Source organism: Lytechinus pictus, chromosome 16 (assembly GCF_037042905.1).
Source record: "Lytechinus pictus isolate F3 Inbred chromosome 16, Lp3.0, whole genome shotgun sequence".
Taxonomy (NCBI): domain Eukaryota; kingdom Metazoa; phylum Echinodermata; class Echinoidea; order Temnopleuroida; family Toxopneustidae; genus Lytechinus; species Lytechinus pictus.
The window spans coordinates 29183575-29203941 of NC_087260.1; the positions used below are offsets into that span (position 1 = coordinate 29183575).

Consider the following 20367-nt stretch of genomic DNA (forward strand, 5'->3'; position numbering starts at 1 on the left):
CCATTTCAAAAGTGTATAGTTTTTTGGGGACGCACTGTATAACAGAATAGAAATCTCAAACTTCTCAGAATGAACGATCTATCAGGACATGTTTTAACATTGTTTGGAGGTGTTAATGAGTTCAAATATATTTGATATACCTTTCGTTACGGAATCTCGTTCTCCGAGAAGAAATATAAATCGCGCATTATTTTGACAACGGCGGAAAAGAAAATAAAAGAAAATAGAAGTCACAAACATATCAGACTAAATCTCCTACTAATTGTCAATTCTTGTTTTTTATTTGTTATTCATATTTGCAGGTTTTTTTTTAAGGCCTGAGTCAAAATGTTAAAACCACCATTATACATGAAAAACATTTAAATTTGGTAAAATAAAACTGTTTGGGGAAAAACTTTGTGTGTGTGTGGGGGGGGGGGGGGGGGAGTCAAAAGCACTGTTTTTGTCTCGCCTGCATAGCAGAGCGAGACTATAGGCGCCGGCGGCGGCGGCGTCAACATCAAATCTTAACCTAAGGTTAAGTTTTTGAAATGACATCATAACTTAGAAACTATAAGGACCTAGTTTATGAAACTTAGACATAAGGTTAATCAAGTATTACTGAACATCCTGCCTGAGTTTCAGGTCACATAACCAAGGTCAAAGGTCATTTAGGGTTAATGAACTTTGACCATGTTGGGAGAATTATTTTCAAAATCTAAACCGAAGGTTAAGTTTTTGAAATGACATCATAACTTAGAAAGTATATGGACCTAGTTCATGAAACTTGGGCATAAGGTTAATCAAGTATTAGTGAACATCCTGCTCGAGTTTCAGGTCACGTGACCAAGGTCAAAGGTCATTTAGGGTCAATGAACTTTGGTCAAGTTGGGGGTATTTGTTGAATTACTATCATAACTTTGAAAATGTATGGATCTAGTTCATGAAACTTGGACATAACGTTAATCAAGTATTAGTGAACATCCTGCCTGAGTTTCAGGTCACATGACCAAGGTCAAAGGTCATTTAAGGTCAATGAACTTCGGCCAAGTTGGGGGTATTTGTTGAATTACCATCATAACTTTGAAAATTTATGGATCTAGTTCATGAAACTTGGACATTAGGTTAATCAGGTACCACTGAATATCCTGTGCGAGTTTCAGGTCACATGACCATGGTCAATGGTCATTTAAGGTCAATGAACTTTGGCCGTGTTGGGGGTATTTGTTAAATTACCATCCTAACTCTGAAAGTTTATGGATCTAGTTCATAAAACTTGGACATAAGAGTAATCAAGTATCACTGAACATCCTGTATGAGTTTCAGGTCACATGACCATGGGCAAAGGTCATTAAAGGTCAATGAACTTTGGCCGTGTTGGGGGTATTTGTTGAATTACCATCCTTACTCTGAAAGTTTATGGATCTAGTTCATGAAACTTGGACATAACGTTAATCAAGTATTAGTGAACATCCTGCCTGAGTTTCAGGTCACATGACCATGGTCAAAGGTCATTTAGGGTCAATGAACTTTGGTCAAGTTGGGGGTATTTGTTGAATTACTATCATAACTTTGAAAATTTATGGATCTAGTTCATGAAACTTGGACATTAGGTTAATCAGGTACCACTGAATATCCTGTACGAGTTTCAGGTCACATGACCATGGTCAATGGTCATTTAAGGTCAATGAACTTTGGCCGTGTTGGGGGTATTTGTTAAATTACCATCCTAACTCTGAAAGTTTATGGATCTAGTTCATAAAACTTGGACATAAGAGTAATCAAGTATCACTGAACATCCTGTATGAGTTTCAGGTCACATGACCATGGTCAAAGGTCATTAAAGGTCAATGAACTTTGGCCGTGTTGGGGGTATTTGTTGAATTACATGTACTATCCTTACTCTGAAGGTTTATGGATCTAGTTCATAAAACTTGGGATATAAGAGTAATCAAGTATCACTGAACATCCCCTGTGAGTTTCAGGTCACAAAACCAAGGTCAAAGGTCAGTTAAGGTCAATAAACTTAGGCCATGTTGGGGTAATTGTTGAATTGCCATCATAACTTTGAAAGTTTATAGATAGAGTGAATGAAATGTGGACATGGGTCAGGGTGTAGTTGACAAGTCTTAAGTCACCGTTCAAATGTCATTTATGGTCAATGAACGTGGTATTATGTCATTATATGAATGGTGTTTTTGATTATTTTATAGTAGTTTTCAAAGTTAGGACTACTGCTATATTAAATCGCGTAATGCAGGCGAGACTGCCAGAGGAGTTCCACTTGTTTAATTTTTTTTATTGAAAGTTTTATGAAAACTCAACTGATGCCACTTTCATGAATTGATGGATGCAGCTCATGCAAGATGTAACACATCGATTTATTGATCATTAACTGCATTAGTGTTTCTTACCTTGCTTGGGACTCGAACTTACCTCATTGTAACTGCAGTCAAGACCTCTTCTCGCTATGCTAGTGAGAAGCGCTGATACCGGAAGAGATTTTTTAGCAATTATAATTATGAGTACAGGTAGTTCTGATTAGTCTAGACTCACAGACACTTTACTGACTACATGTACATGTAATTAAACCGATTCTATGGACAATACATGCACTCGATCCTGCTCAAAAATCTGATGGAATAAAGCCATATTTTGGTATGTATTTTCACTCTCCCAACATAAATGTTCTATATTCAGGCCAGATATATTATTTTGAACTTTTTACATATTTTTGTTTTCAATTTTAGTGGAGGGGGGATATGGAAATCTTCCCGCATATTCATGCAACGCTCCAAATGCTTGATTGACTTTGTACATGGTGAGATCGATAATAAAAACACTAAACAAGAACGAAACCGACACTATTTTGTATGTTTTGACAGGAAAGCAAGAGGTATTGAATTATACTTGCCTGTGCAAGTGTCCAGTGTCAGTAATAAAATGGAGTACATGTACATGTATATGGACATTGCATGATAGATCAGTAACGTCACAGTCAATTACACACAAACACACTTCAGTAACTCGGGGAGCTCCAACCGACTGCAGCAGCACATTTGAAGATTCCAACAAGAACCATCTCACTTTGTACATGAGTTATTGATTTTAAAAATGAATGTAGAAATTCTGTGAACAATGTGAGGATTATGTTATCATAATCCAAGCTTCCATTTCTTAAATTCATTCATGAAAATAGGTTTCAACTCATGGCAAAAATAAGTGAAATAGAAGCCAGTTCAGAATATAGCCTATATATCTGCCTTTGACTTCACAGGAAAGGGGATATGATAAAGAGAAAAATTATAATATGATGAAAAGATGAAGAAAATGAAAATCCTCATTTTATTGTTGAAATAGACATGAAATGAAATACTCCGAAAATTTGCTTTGCCCAATTGATTGTGGGCCCGGCAGCTGCTGTGCAGCGCCAGATCGACGAGGCTCTCCCTTTAATTGTTGAACGCCAAACAGGGTACATGTAGCTGCAACTCCCATCTTCTAATGTCTTTTGATTTGACGTGGCTGGCGTTTGAACTCCCGGTTGTGAGACGGATGCTCTAATATGAAAGTTTAATGGGTTTATATTATTATTTTTTTTTGGGTACAGATATGACACCAGTCAGCAAAGCTCTCCTGATTCTTGGAAGTGCAATATCCTGCTGTTTAGTTTTACTTGGTCCAAAATACCAGAACTACTTTGTCTATTCCAATGACTTTCTGTTAGCCGGTAGAGAGGTATGTTTACTTGTGATATTATGATAATATTAATATTAATGTGCTATCCACCTTACAGTATGACCTTGCTCACATTGAATACATTCAAACTTAATTCTAAAATGAGTTAACTCCACAAAAAATGAAGTAAAATTTTTATTATTTTTTTTAAATTGAAGTAATTGAAGTTTTTAAAAATATGATTGAATGAATCCAAGGCAATAGCCATATAATATATATATATAAATATATATATATATATATATATATATATATATATATATATATGAATAGATAAATAGCAGGGGAAAGTGAGAAAGGTATATTTAACAACTTTAATTAGTATATTTACTGTTAAGAACAAATAGATTTAGTGTTATTTAGCGATTTTAGTTCATTCATAGAAAATACATGTACATTAAGTAAAAAAAAAGACACCTGCAATTAGACTTTTGAGAGAAGAAATATTGTTGTGTTTTTTATCCTATCACAAGCCTGTGGTTTAAAGAGTTAAGAACCATTTGTTGCCTTTGGTTTACTTGGTGTGCTCAATAGAGTACCGAAGTGATGACGTCAGTTGCCATGAGAGCGAAGTTGGCTCAGTCGGTAAAGCGTCTGCCCGTCGAACCAAAGATCATGGGTTCGAGCCCACCCCGGGCGGATGACTGAAGCCAGTGCGTTGTGTGTAAACGTCTCTCCCCTGTTTCATAGATGCAGGCTATGTTACAGTGGAAAACACTCTGTCCCTCGGATAGGACGTTAAATGGAGGCCCCGTGTAGAGGAGAATCACCACCTTTGCACGTTAAGAACCCACTGCACTATTCGAATAAGAGCAGGGGGAAACCCGGGTGTAGTGGTCCACCTGCAATCCCCCAACCAGTTATGGTTATCGGGAGGAGAGACCTGCGGGTCACAGTTCTGTGTGCGCGCCCTTCTAGGCGACCCAGATTGGCTGGCTCCAATGCGCCTTTGAATGTCTTTGACAGATATATGGCGCAATACAAATGCTGTGCATCATCATCATCATCATGGCGGCCTAGTTCTTAGCAAATGAACCGAGAGCGTGTTTCTCATAGGAGATAATGGTTGCTAACGGAAATTCATCGCTTGCAACCTCAGAATGATGGTCATTTTTGCAAATACAAATGTGTATAGACAATCTTCAGCTGCGACTCTGCTTAGAACCGGCCGGTTTGTTGTCATGACAGTGACGTCACACTACGGTACTCTATACCTAGGGCGGTATTCTGATATCAAGCTAAATTAGCATTTTTCAATTCAATTCAATTCACTTTATTCACATCCATTAAAAAATAAACAACATACAATATTATATGAACAATAAGAAACAATCAATACATAAACAAATCAATATAATTACAAATAGAAAGAGTAGCACCAACATGCAGTGGATGTAGGGGATTGGCAAAGGCCAAAGACCTAACGAGGCCAATCCCCCTTGGTTCCGCGCATTGGTTAAAATAAAACAAATTAATGGTGATTAAACAGTTATAACATCAACATAAACAAAAGAAAAAAAAAAAAAAAAAAAAAACACAAGGCTCCATTTTACTTAAAAACTGATGGTGAATTGTAAAGATATGATTTATATTTACGTTTAAAAGTAATTAGTGAGGGGCAAGTTTTAATTTCAGATGGCAAATCATTCCAGATGACAGGTCCTTCGTATCCAATAACAGTTCTAGAAAAATTATATGTATATTTTGGCAGATAAAAGTTATTGATATTTCTTGTTAAATACATATTTATACTACTATTAAGGGTGAAAAAATCATTGAAAATATCAGGTATAGCCATTTTAGAATAAGAATACATAAAACAAGCAACAAAATAGCGATGGAAATCATATATATTCAAAATTGTAAGCTTCCGAAACAATGGGTCTGTATGGGCAAGAAATGTTGAATTGGTGATTTTTCTTATTGCATGTTTTTGTATTAAAAATAATTTTTGTAATAAATAAGATGTGGTGCTTCCCCATATTATATTGCAATAGGTTATATAAGGCAAGATCATTGTATTATATAAATTAGTGAGAATAAAAGGTGGCAATGTGAACTTTAGTCTACTCATAACACCAACAGCACATGACATTTTATATGACATTTCATTAATATGATCTTTCCACGTAAGGTTATTATCAATCTTAACACCAAGAAATTTTAATGAAGTTACCTTATTTATTTCTTTGTTATTGATATGCAATTTAATCAAGTCTTCGTTAATTTTTTTTTTTTTTTTTTAAATTATATAATTAGTTTTTTCAAGATTTATCAATAATTCATTGGCAAGAAACCAGGAATGCACTTTACTTAGTTCAGAGTTGATTAAAAATCATTTTGATACCCCTTTCCTTTTTTGGCAAGGATGTGTTTCGCATACGCAAAGACTCAATTGAGTAGAACAAGACTTGGTATTCTGAAGTGTCTCATAGCGCTCAATTTGTGCACATTCCAATGGGAAAGATAATGGTGCTAAAGGTCCATATTTTATAAATATTACTTTGACTAAAAGGAGGTGGAAGGAAAATAGAGGAGAAATGGGGAAAAAAAGACTAAGAATAAAATAGGAAAGAATTAATAATACAGTTAAAAAAAAGAACAATACAGATTTCAAACAGGTGGATTTGAACACATTCACAATTGAAAAAAAAAGGAAAAACAACAAAGATGTAAAAAAATGACAGAGAGAAGGGGACAATACAACAAAACTTGAAGAATATAACAAGCCTCTCTGATGCCAAATTAGCATAATTTTCACCAAATTTTGTTTGTATCAAGCTTGCCTCGCAGTGCAGCTGCATCTGAGCGTTGTTCTGCAAGCCATGCAAATTCATGGACATGGACAATGCAATTTAGTAGAAAATTCTACATTGCAAGAGTGCATTTGATTGGCCAATTTGGTTCATTAGGAGATTATCCTAAATTGAATTATTAAATTACTAGTATGCCAAAAATCAATAATGACTTGTTATTCAATGGAAGAGCTAATAAATGTGCACATGTAGATAATTTTGTTAATTGTCAACTTTATACATTTGGTGGACTAGAGATGAGTAAGACCAAATCCCCTGATACAAGGGGTTTACACTTTATGCTGGAGACTTGTCATATCAAGATGATAAAACATGTATACTACCATGATTCTTGATCCTTGTCTCTTATGCTGTAGCTATGGCGGCTGCTGACCTGCAAGTTGGCTTTTCTTGAGATTCATTCGCTGCTCCTTGGAGCCTCGCTAATGTATCATTTCAGAGTATTGGAAAGGAGATATGGATCAGCGAAATTCATAGTAAGTAGTTGAGCTTCTCTGTTTGATTCTTTTCTTTCACTCTCAGTGTAATAAATCTTGCATTCCATGCATCATAAGGGCAATGGTATGAGGTGGGGTGCATTGCAAGGGCAATGGTATGGGGTGGGGTGTATTGCAAGGGCAGTGGTATGAGGTGGGGTGCATTGCAAGGGCAGTGTTATGAGGTGGGGTGCATTGCAAGGGCAATGGTATGAGGTGGGGTGCATTGCAAGGGCAATGGTATGAGGTGGGGTGCATTGCAAGGGCAATGGTATGGGGTGGGGGTGTATTGCAAGGGCAGTGGTATGAGGTGGGGTGCATTGCAAGGGCAGTGTTATGAGGTGGGGTGCATTGCAAGGGCAATGGTATGAGGTGGGGTGCATTGCAAGGGCAATGGTATGAGGTGGGGTGCATTGCAAGGGCAATGGTATGAGGTGGGGTGCATTGCAAGGGCAATGGTATGAGGTGGGGTGCATCCCAAGGGCAATGGTATGAGGTGGGGTGCATCCCAAGGGCAGTGGTATGAGGTGGGGTGCATTTCAAGGGCAATGGTATGAGGTGGGGTGCATCCCAAGGGGAGTGGTATGAGGTGCATCCCAAGTGCAGTGGTATGAGGTGGGGTGCATCCCAAGGGCAGTGGTATGAGGTGGGGTGCATCCCAAGGGCAGTGGTATGAGGTGGGGTGCATCCCAAGGGCAGTGGTATGAGGTGGGATGCATCCCAAGGGCAGTGGTATGAGGTGGGGTGCATCCCAAGGGCAGTGGTATGAGGTGGGGTGCATTTCAAGGGCAATGGTATGAGGTGGGGTGCATCCCAAGGGGAGTGGTATGAGGTGCATCCCAAGTGCAATGGTATGAGGTGGGGTGCATCCCAAGGGCGATGGTATGAGGTGGGGTGCATCCCAAGGGCAGTGGTATGAGGTGGGGTGCATCCCAAGGGGAGTGGTATGAGGTGCATCCCAAGTGCAATGGTATGAGGTGGGGTGCATCCCAAGGGCAGTGGTATGATGTGGGGTGCATCCCAAGGGCAGTGGTATGAGGTGGGATGCATCCCAAGGGCAGTGGTATGAGGTGGGATGCATCCCAAGGGCAATGGTATGAGGTGGGGTGCATCCCAAGGGCGGTGGTATGAGGTATGGGCAGGGGAGTGCTTGCCCCTATGATTCCTCGAGAACTGGAAAAAGATGAAAAATTGAGGGGAAAAAAATGAAAAAGACAGAAAGAATGTAACTACCTATTACCCCATTATGCAGTCTCATTTCCTCTATAGTGTATGTAAAGCATTTTATGTTCATTTCTCATCATCCATGTGACAGTTCAGAACCCGCTGCATAAAAGTTAACTTTATGGTAACTTTGCCATGCAATGGTAACTTTCATACATGTAGAAGCCTTGATTTTGATTGGCAGTTGGTCAGCGTTACCATTGGATGGCAAAGTTACCATACATGTATTATTAACTTTTATGTGACGGGGCCCGTATGCTATTGTATGTATGTAATACCCATTATCTCGTATGCTTGCATTATATCACTTGCAATCATTCTGGATGTGTGGGTTGAAAGTAAAGGTCATAGGTTAACCATGATCCCTGGGACTTGGTTTGAAAGGTTAATGACCTATTTGATAACCATGCTTCCAAAATGGATTGCCCACATGCAGTATTATTTCATTGAATGCAAAGACAATGCAAAATATTGGAAATACACTGTAATAGAGTATGTCATGTCGCGTGTTGATAACAAATAATGGTTATGATAAGAAGGTTTCAATGACATTTGCTCATGTGACAAGTGCTCTTTTGGAAAAATCCGCAAAATATAAAGCCTATAGACCTCAATCTAACCCTAATCCTAATCATTGCATCTTTCTAAACCATACTCCCTATTTAGTCAAGTAGAACCACAACATGACCGTCAAGTTTGGGTATATATGCAATTTTTTTGATGAAAGTTGTAGTATAGGGTGTCTACTCCAAGAATTAATTAGCAGAAAAAAAAAGGGAAAGACTTCCACTCTGAACTTGCTTTATCCTCTTTCAGACTGATTTGCCCCTCTTCAATCTCGATTGCATGTTAAGTTATATTACTTGTGTTTTGAATGGCACAATACGCTACACCAAAGTGACAAACGCTAGCCCTAGAATATCCATGGTGGCCCCGATATTAATCCACATGGTACAAGTTCTGACAATTCCATGACGGGAGTATCCACTGTGCTATGAACAGGTACAGGAATGCCCTCCAAACTTATACTTCCCATCCATACATGAAAGGTTAGTTGCAGGGGAGTCTTTCGGATTAGATTTTCTCCGGATAAAGATCCTGGAGAAGAGCACATTTGACACGCACTTTTGCTAACTTTTCAGTTTGGGTAGGCTCTTAATCTTTACATTTATTATTGTTAGTTAAGAAAGAGATAAAGTTTGAATACTACTGGACAGCTTCAATTGATTCTGATTCCTGTCCACTTCTTCTACATATAGAGTAAGCAGTAAGTTCAGAGTGAAAGTATTTCCCTTGCCAAATCAACACAACCTAATGAAAGGAATTATCTGTGCACAGCCAGCTTTTTTCTCCTAGTTTCAATACCATACATATCGATTACTTTTTCATCAGTATGCAGAAGACTTGTAAACCCAAAAAGGAGAACAGTCTGGTAGAACAGAAATATCAGTGTCGTCAGAGAGAAAGTATATATGCTTCTACTCCCATGACATCTTCAGAAGATAACTGATAGTACGTGGAACAGGACATTAGGCCTACCCGTACTTGTTTATGACACAGTGTGTTTTGTTTTGTATAAATATACATTCAATTTTCCATAAAACTTTAATTTGATACCAAACATGATATGTTTATTCCATACACTAGATCATAGATAAGTCATAATTAAGAGGTTACCCTATGTGAAAAGGAAGGTGTGGTTTATGACGTCAGAAAATGACATTGCCCCAAGGGTACCAAAGTAGCCCCTATCAGAGTCTTAAAATCCCCAACATAACCTAAAGCCCAAAATACATACATGTATGATACCCAACTTGTTTGTATTCCATTCATGAGATTATATGTTGCAATGCTTAAATTTGTGACCTAATTTGACCTTTCATGACCTTTAATTGCCCTGAATGCGTTCTAAATGCCTTGTGATTCACATATGTGGATTTGATTTTGCATTTGTACTAATTTGATATCACACATGATATGTTTATTCCGCTCAATAGAAAAGTAGTAATTCAGAGGAATGTAAGAAAGTTTGTGTGGTTTATGACGTCAGAAAAGAAAAAATTCCTCAAGATGCCAAGGTCGCACCCATCGGATTCTATGTGCACCCTCAACTTAATAACTTTCAGCACTAAATGCAAATAACTCCGAACTTATTTGTATTTAAAACATGATATTTTTTCGCGTTATATGTATTACTTACATTTGTACTGCAATTTGATCTTTTATGACCTTAAATGACCTTTAGCTGACATACATGTAATTTAAATGCCCAGTGATCCATATACTTGCATTTTATTTTTCATTAGCTTTAATTTGATACCAAACATGACATGTTTTTTCTTAAAATATGAAAGTCATATTTGAGAGGTATGTAAAAAAGTGGGCGTGGCCTATGACAACAATTTAAAAAAATGCCCCAGGGTGCCCAAGTGGCACCTGTCGGATTCTTGAAGTAGACACCCTACACTACAACTTTCATCAAAAAAATTGCATATATACCCAACTTGATGGTCATGCAATAATTTTGATCATATCTACCCAACTAATTACAACCCTAACCGTAATCACATGTAGCACATGAACACATGTGTGTGTTTAATACAGCCTGGGGCCAATTTCAGAGACAAGTATCGTAATGTTACCAATATGGTAACTTTTATTGTACATGTACATAACAGGTCAGCAGGTAATCAAAATCAAATTTTTCACACCTTGTAGTCCCATTATGGAAAGTTACAATAATTTTGATATGGGCTCCAAGCCTTTTAAAAATGGTTAAATGATTAATATATTTTTAACATGTTGAATTATTCTATTTCTTTCCAGTCGTTTCTTTTAGCCAATAGTGTATTCTCTGTCGGGGTGGAAGCGGCTACTATATTCGCCCTTGAGGCACTGGAGTATCGGGTGTTGCCTCAGACTTTGTGTGGACCGTAAGTTATGTGATCATGATATGAAGCCGGTGGGCGTTTCATTAAGCTGTGTAAGAGCAACTTTAAGAGCGACTGGTGAACCTTTATTGCATGCTAAATAATCACCAATGAACATTTAATGGTGAATATCATTTACCACAAGAAAGGATCACCAGTCGTTCTTAAAGTCGCTCTTAACTTACGAACAGCTTTATGAAACGGCCCCCTGGAATATGGGCTTTGTACAATGTATATATACCACATACATGTACATGTATATTAAGCGATAGGAAACTGTCTTTTAAAAGTCAAACTTTTGGGAACCACAAAAACATGTATGACTTTTGATAAATTTGACCTTAAAGAGGAAAATAAACACATATTTTGCATATTTTTTAACATCAAATAATTATACAACTAATTGTTCAATTGATATGTAAGTCTATAGCAAACCATGGATTAAAAGTTAAAACAGTTATAATATTAACTCATTGAGTGCTTCGTGCACGCTACGTATCCTACTATAACATGCCACACTCGTGCTCGCACGCTTACTATTGATTGCTTTGTGCTTGCATTGTTTCCTACCCTCGCCTGCTTCGTGCATGACTGCGCACATTCGGAATTACAATCATTGTTACGCCGTTTTGCATTGTATTGCGCATCGCATGCACGCCGTAATTAGCACTATTGTGTACAGTGCGAACTTTGCTTTCTGACAGATCAACTTACTCACGCAGTTTACATTAGACTTTTACGAGTATTTCTACATTTTTTACAAGATATGGCTCCGCCTCCGAGAGGGAAGAGACCTAGGTTTTTTGATCCATACAAAACACTCCACAAATGGAACTACTTGATACAACTCATATTTCAGCAGTAAAGATAATAACCCATCCATATAATAAGGACACCATTATAAGGGGTATGAAATTTCCTACAACTTTACTACACAATATTTTGTGGATAAACTAATCGTTAGAGAGTTACAAGCAATTGTAATCATGACTATTGAAAGGAGTGAATACGACTCGCGATCCCAAAATCAATGTGGCACAGGGGGGTTTTGTGGCTGGCACAGGGGATTAGCATCGGATTAGCACTGTGGCGTTTGGTTAGTAGTGTGTATGGCATGTTAAGAGTTAAAGCTAAATGCCTGTTGTGATTACGATCTCAAAATGAGTTTGAACAGAATCCAATAAAATTACCACCCAAGTGTTTGTATGTAAAGATAAAAAATATGTGCTAAGTGGCTCTGGAAAAAAATGTGTAATTGCTGAGAAATGAGTAAAATACATGTAACCACAGTATTCCATAAAATGTTGGGTATTTTTCCAAGCAATATTAATACACTGTCCCACATTTGTCTTTCTGTGTTATCAGATTATCAGTTTTCAGCTAAGATTTCATAATTTCACAAAGATGAGTTGATTTCAATGTACCAGATCTAGATCTATAATATGGTTGTAATTAACCTTGATTTTAAAGGCTTTCTCATGAAATAATTTTGTGCTGCAATTACTTTATTTTAGTACCTTTAAACACATCTTTTATGTTATGCCCCCCCCTCCCTTCAATAATTCAAATTACAATAGTCTAGCTCATGCAGACTGCTGTAGCAGGTTCTACATGACTTGAGAGTAATTTCACCTATAAGTAGTCCTGAATCATTTTTTGAACAACTCCAGGAATTGTTCTTTGGTAAATATTCTTCCAGCATCCTTTTCATTTTGTATAATAAAAACTATATGGCTTAATCCCACTTTATCTAACTACAGACTAGCAAGATTGACAATTCATGTGAATCTTATGAAGTACCCTTTTTTAGGCATATTTTAATGATGTGTTGTTTTTAATTCTTTCTTTGTAATTTTTTATTTTAGACAAAGCATTGTATTGTCAATGTTTGTTCCATTCTTCATGGACATTCCTAATGTTTCTACACAAACTCACTTCCTGGCTGATGTGATGGCAGGAAAGTGGATATCCTACATTCTGGGTGTATATGTAAGTCGTCTTTGACTTTTACACAGTTATGTGTTTTATGTGTATAGGAAGGAATATGAAATTAACTATTCAATTTGCAAGTAACTATTCTATTGTAAAGTAATGGTCTTGTTTATTGTACATGTAGATAATTATCATCATGTACTGTAGTACACACACACTGTCACTATGCCAACACATTGCATAGATATTCCAGTTTAACTTTTTAACACAAGCTGCCATGTCATCTTTTACCTGCCATCAAATTAATGACTTAATAAAAAAGAAGAATATTTAGCAAATTGTTGCTCCAAAAATAAAAATGCCACTATTAATAACTTTTGTAAAATGGAGAACCCATTTATTTGTATTTGTTTTGGTAATGGACAGTTTGATTAATGATCAGTGATCATTTGGTGTTAGAATAGGGGATAGCCAATGTGATTTAAAGACACTATATACTTCTTAAGCTTCGATTATGTTTCCTTTCTTCTTGGTACATAAAGAATTTTAGAACTTTAATATTTTATATATCTTTTTATACATTAAGCTGACAACTCTGACACATACCACACCTGTTGCTATTGCCTATGGAATCATGGCAGGAATTCTTTATCGTCTAAACTTCCTGTACGTCAAGAATTGGGTGATGATTCCCAAGGCGATGGCTTCATTCTCTCAAGGTTTGTTTGGTTGGCTGCTTTCCTCACGACCACCAAGCGAGGGGGCTTTACCCATGGGTGCAACGCTGGAGATTCAGAGACAGCAGAGGATGGAGTTGTTGGAGCAGAGGATGCTACTTGCTCAGGCTCAGAGGTTTAGGAGTATCCATAGACAGAATGCTATTAGGAGACCTATAAGACAGGTAAATCCCTTGGATAGGATGTTAAATAGATACAATGCTATTAGGAGACCTATAAGACAGGTAAATCCCTTGGATAGGATGTTAAATAGAAACAATGATATTAGGAGACCTATAAGACAGGTAAATCCCTTGGATAGGATGTTAAATAGACACAATGCTATTAGGAGGCCTATAAGACAGGTAAACCCCTTGGATAGGATGTTAAATAGATGTTATTAGGAGACCAATAAGACAGGTAAATCCCTTGGATAGGATGTTAAATAGACACAATGCTATTAGGAGGCCTATAAGACAGGTAAACCCCTTGGATAGGATGTTAAATAGATGTTATTAGGAGACCAATAAGACAGGTAAATCCCTTGGATAGGATGTTAAATAGACACAATGCTATTAGGAGACCTATAAGACAGGTAAACCCCTCAGATAGGATGTTAAATAGATGCTATTAGGAGACCAATAAGACAGGTAAACCCAGTGGATAGGATGTTAAATAGACAATGCTATTAGAAGACCTATAAGACAGGTAACCCCTTGGATAGGATGTTAAATAGACAATGCTATTAGAAGATCTACAAGACAGGTTAACCCCTTGGATAGGATGTTAAATAGACAATGCTATTAGAAGATCTATAAGACATGTAAACCCCTTGGATAGGATGTTAAATATACAATGCTATCACAAGGCCTATAAGACAGGTAAACCCCTTGGATAGGATGTTAAATAGACAATTATGCTATTAGGAGACCTCTAAGGCAGGTTAATCCTCGGATAGGATGTTAAATAGACAGAATGCTATTCGGAGACCAATAAGAGAGGTAAACCCCTCGGATAGGATGTTTGATAGACAATTATGCTATTGGGAGACTTACAAGACAGGTAAGGACACAATGCTATTAGAAGAACTATAAGACAGGTAAAACCCCTGGATAGGATGTTAAATAGACACAATGCTATTAGGAGACCAATAAGACAGGTAAACCCAGTGGATAGGATGTTAAATAGACAATGCTATTAGGAGGCCTATAAGACAGGTAAACCCCTTGGATAGGATGTTAAATAGACAATGCTATTAGAAGATCTATTAGACAGGTAAACCCCTTGGATAGGATGTTAAATAGACAATGCTATTAGAAGATCTATAAAGACAGGTAAACCCCTTGGATAGGATGTTAAATAGACAATGCTATCAGGAGGCCTATACAACAGGTAAACCACTCTGACAGGATGTTAAATACGGAGTCATAAAATTATGATATTGAACTAAACAAATGATTGGCTGAATTCTACTACATGAACAGTCATTTATTTCAGCTAACAGGAAACAGTGATAAAGTGTGACGTTATCTGTTTTATTGGCATTTCTGATATAAACACCTCCACTCACTGTATGAATTGGTTTGTTGTGGTCTAAGGATGCCTAATCAGCCCATTCAAATGGTTGGAAATTGGCCTGGTTTTAATATTCATGATTCCCAAATCCACCCGGGTTGCCGAGGCCAGCCCTCGTGCACGTGCTCGCGAACATCCTGCGCTGTCATTTATTGGCTGTATCCAGCCCAATGAATAACCAATCATTGCCGTCAAGTTCGTCAACGAATGAAACTTTGATGGTGCGCAAAACAGCCTCATGGCAACAACATTGCTAACAGCTCGAGCAATTAGACCATTATTACTGGCTTGAGCTGGGGTTCCACATGGATATGTGCGAATGTAGAGGAACTTTACTGTTCTACATAAAAGCGGGAATTATCGACAACGAGAGAAAGGTTATCGATAATCTCTAAGTGGCAAAAACATGCCATTATCAACAGGACTAGCGATAAAGAGGTTATCGATAATAGCACTACTTGATAGAATACTAAGTGATGATGTCACAGAATCCTTTTCCAGTATAGTGATGATTCAAAACAAAGAAGTCCTTACACAAGACAAGCATCTGTTGGTTAGAGCTTAGGGACTTGTTAATTATCATTCCACCTCAAATACTTTGAATATTTTAATGCAATAAGGTTGAATTGCTTTGCTGATTAATGGCTGTGACATCACATAATGGCTGTGACATCACATTTCTACACACAACAACTGTTGCAGAGGATATGGGGAGGGGTGTTGATATACTTTACATGATGATAAAATTGAAGTTTGCATTATTATCATCATGAAATGGTTTATTTTATTCAAATCACGCTTTACTCTCAGAGTGAAAGGTTCATGCAATAATCTGAATATTTAATTATCTCTCTTTCTACCATTTAATCGGCAGACATTTCCATTGAGGAGGAATGAACATAGCAGCAGCCCTCATCAACAGAATAGCATGAGGAATGGTGAACATAATGGTGGTAAGATTTATCTTCAATTGTACTGGAGGGAAAGGGAGAGGGGGGAAGAAAAAAAAGGAGGGGAGAGAAACAGAGAGAGAGGGATATGAAGATTTGTTGTTTTAAAAATGAGAAAAAAATGATATCGACATTGGCTATAGGTGAAAACAAACAAAATTAGCAAATATATTGAAGTCCCCAGTTTTCTGCAATGTGGAAAATTGAATAATTTCATTGGATTCAAAACCTGTTTACCTTTTTTCAAAATATCTTTTTAAAACAGATTTTGCTATTTCAAATTGTTACTAGTTAGTCCATATAATTTCATATCACCAAAGAAAACAGCTTTTTCGAAAACATGAATTTGGGGGGCTTAAGAAAAGATGTAGGTGATAAGATATATGTATAGAGTGGTAATTCAAGGAAAACAAGTGATGAAAATTAAGAGAACAGTGAATCTTCATAACAGTATGAATGTTTAATTTATTTACATTTGTTTGACAGGTGTGAACTTCCCACCACCAAATGGGTCAACACCCCCCTCTACTAATCCACCTTCTCCATCACCCGTACCTATCTCACCCTCTACCAGTAGATCTCATGGTAGCTCTTTACACGGATCAGATGCAGAAGAAGATAAGGTATTGTGACCAATTACAACCATGATTTATAGAGATGTGATTGATATTTAAAATTGATTGATTGTAATATGGTTTGCCATTAACTTTCACGAGGGATAAAATGTTCATGATGATGATAAATCATAGTGTATTTTTATATGTTACTCATGTCTGTCATTTATGACAATCCTGTCACTTGTGTGATGATGATCATCATCAATATATCATCAACACCATTATTAACAATATCATCTTTATCATCATGATCATCATGATAAATGCATTGTTATTATCATCATTCTCCATAATGATCTCCATCAGCATTGTCATCTACATCATCATCATAATGATAATAATAGATGCATTTATAGCACCTAATATTTAATGTTTCTTAGCACTTTACATTAAGAGTTATTACATGTATTACCCCGCTCATTGGATCCTGTCATACCCGCACACAATGTATACATTTTTTTCCACTTCCTGGGGACTGTTCCAACAAGAGTTCCAAGACTCAATTGCTAGACATACTACATAGGCTTTCCTACCTGGTACCCATTTAACACCTGGATGGAGAGTGGCAAAATGACCTTGTACGAGGGTGAACATCCCTTTTAGTATCAGAAGAGGGTTATGGCTGAAATCCATGGCCTGTGATGGCTGCTTCCTGGCTTGGTCTGCAGCAACTTATTTCACCATCATCATCATCATCATCACCATTCTCATCATCATCATCACCATTCTCATCATCATTAACATCACCATCATCATCATCACCATTCTCACCATCATTAACATCATCATCATCACCATTCTCATCATCATCATTAACATCACCATCATCATCATCGTCATCATCGTCATCATCGTCATCATCGTCATCATTGTCATCATCATCATCATTCATCATCATCATCATCATCTAGGGAGTGAGTTCGCTCAGTTGGTACACCATCTATCTACCTTTCAAACCAAAGGTCATGGGTTCCCCGGGCAGATGACTGAAGCATCCGTTATGTGTAAACGTGTCCCTCCCCTCTTCCATATTCCATAGATGCACACTCTGTTACAGTGGAAAATACTTTGCCCCTTGGATATGATGTTGGGTGATTCCATACGTGTTGTACGGGACATTTAGAGAACATTTGACAGTTTTTTGACCCCCCAAAAAAAATATTCCAGTAACTAAAGGTGATCATCAAGAACTACCAGAGTGTTAGGAAAACCAAGACTTAACATGACTTGAATTCACATCCTGTATAATACAGATTTAAAATAGTAATGTGTCGTACCGACGCAGAAAAAGTGGCTTTTTTAGAAACCTCAAGTTTGTAGTCTAAAGTCTGTGAGTTGGACCGATAATTTTCATAGAAACTGAACTCAAATTGATATTTAATTACCCAAGAACAAACACATCTATGAAAGAAATCAAAATAAACATTCATGAATGAATAAAGCAAATTAAAATTTTCAAGAACATTGTGGCGTACGGGACACTCAAAATGTGTCGTATGGGACATCTCTAAATTGAAGCCAAACTTTCTTACTTTATGTCTCTTTGACTTCTTCAATCACTTTATTTGGCTGATGATAATGAAAATCCTATCAAACTAAAGACATTCATTATGTTAGAAACCGCTTTTGGCTGAATATTTCTGTCAATATATCATAAACAAAATAATGTGTCGTACTGGACACTTGCGTGTCGTACGGGACACTTGTGTGTCGTACGGGACACTTGTGTGTTGAACAGGCACTTGCGTGTTGTACTGGACAGCCTGAATAAAACAATGAACTTTTTATCAATCAGAAGGGGAGCATTGCCCCTAAATTCTTCCTTTTTAATGAAAAGCCTTTTAATAAGTAGTCATTCAGGACAATATAATTAAGTAACCTCAATATATACAATCGGGAGCAATATATATATTTTTTTTCACGATGGGAAATGTACTCTGAATCACAGCATTTTTACGAGCTAAAAAACTTGAGGTTTGGTGAGAAGTTATGTATTAGTGAATTAATTGATGATTTCCAATACACTATTTAAACAATGAATGAATGAAACTGTTTGTGTAAATTATGGGGCTAAAATAGAATGTATATATACATGATATATGTCACAACTGTCACTTGAAATTCCTCAAAATATTTTTTTTTTCTAAAATAATGCGATTCTACTTTTTCAAACCTTTCTGCATTTCATGAAACCATATGGTTTGTCTTTTTTTTCCAGATTTTTTTTTTCAACTTGAAAAAAGTAAGGAGTTTCAATACTGTATATAAACAAATTATTGATCATCATGGGAAGTCCAAATAGATGATTGATATGTAAATATTTTTTTTTACATCTTATAATAATTTCACATTAGCATGCAAGAGGAAGTCATCTTCAAGGCTAGGGTGAATCAATTGTAAAGGTTTTCTGTTCATGCTCAATGACAAAGAAATTAACCTGCTCTGACCAGTGAAAATCACCAGTTTAGCTGAAGGAATTCACAAAAGAATACGCCTACATTAAGTCAATTAAAATGGTTAGAATCACCTATTTCATGTTCTATGGAGATAAAAAGGATACGTTTTCAGTTAACTTTATGTCAAATCAATTACTTAAATTAAAATAGGCCTAATATTTATCGTTTCTGAATCCAAATACTGCAATTAAATGCAGTATATATTGTGTGTCGTACGGGACATGTCCCGTACGACAAACTGTGTGTCGTATGGGACAACTTTTAATAGGACAATTATTGAAAAATGAAGGGCAGTAATTAGATCCTTCTGGGATAAATCGATCACCCATGGGTCAAAGAAAGAGAAACTGATATTGTGAAATTGCATCATCAAAAATAAAATTGTAGGAAAAACTTTTGCATTTTCATGTGTCGTACGGGACATTGTCAAAAACAGGTTCGGAAAAATCAGGGCTGCCCCTATTATGAATCATGAAAATTGGTGTAGATATTATTTGGAACCATCAATAATACATTATTCCATTGACCCGCAATATTTTCAATCTTCTCGTGCTTTGCCAGTAATCGTTTCAGGCAGTGTTTGGACTTGACTATTTATTTAGCAAAATTATTGAAAATTCCATTGTTTCTCCCAAAAAAAACTATATCTGACTTCACTTTTGGTTAAAACTCACAATTTTCCTAAAATTCAGGTATCATAGTAAAATATTACACTACTTATGAATTATTGAAAGCATGTTGAAATTTATGATATTTTTGAAGTTCTAGTGTGGAATCGCCCTGTTAAGTTGAGGACCCATGTATAGGAGAGTCACAACCTTTGCACGCAAGAACCTACCCCGGTGTAGTGGTCCACCTGCACCCCCAATCAGTTCTTTTGGGAAGAGAGACCTGTGGGTCACTGATTCATTTCGCATTTCACCTCCCAGGCATAAGTGACTCTAATAAACCACCACCA

At 36.8% G+C, this 20367-nt stretch overlaps 1 protein-coding gene across 2 annotated transcripts in view; it reads left to right on the forward strand.

Moving 5' to 3' along the window:
- The window catches only part of LOC129279323 (ubiquitin-associated domain-containing protein 2-like), a 57526-nt gene that overhangs the window by 34737 nt on the left and 2422 nt on the right, over window positions 1–20367 (forward strand). For both annotated transcript variants that reach the window (XM_064111362.1, XM_054915412.2), the window contains exons 2-8: window positions 3590–3717; window positions 6890–7009; window positions 11060–11166; window positions 13029–13152; window positions 13682–13996; window positions 16261–16339; window positions 16823–16959. In XM_064111362.1, the coding sequence (XP_063967432.1) occupies window positions 3590–3717; window positions 6890–7009; window positions 11060–11166; window positions 13029–13152; window positions 13682–13996; window positions 16261–16339; window positions 16823–16959 (1010 nt within the window). The remainder of the gene's footprint in view (window positions 1–3589; window positions 3718–6889; window positions 7010–11059; window positions 11167–13028; window positions 13153–13681; window positions 13997–16260; window positions 16340–16822; window positions 16960–20367) is intronic.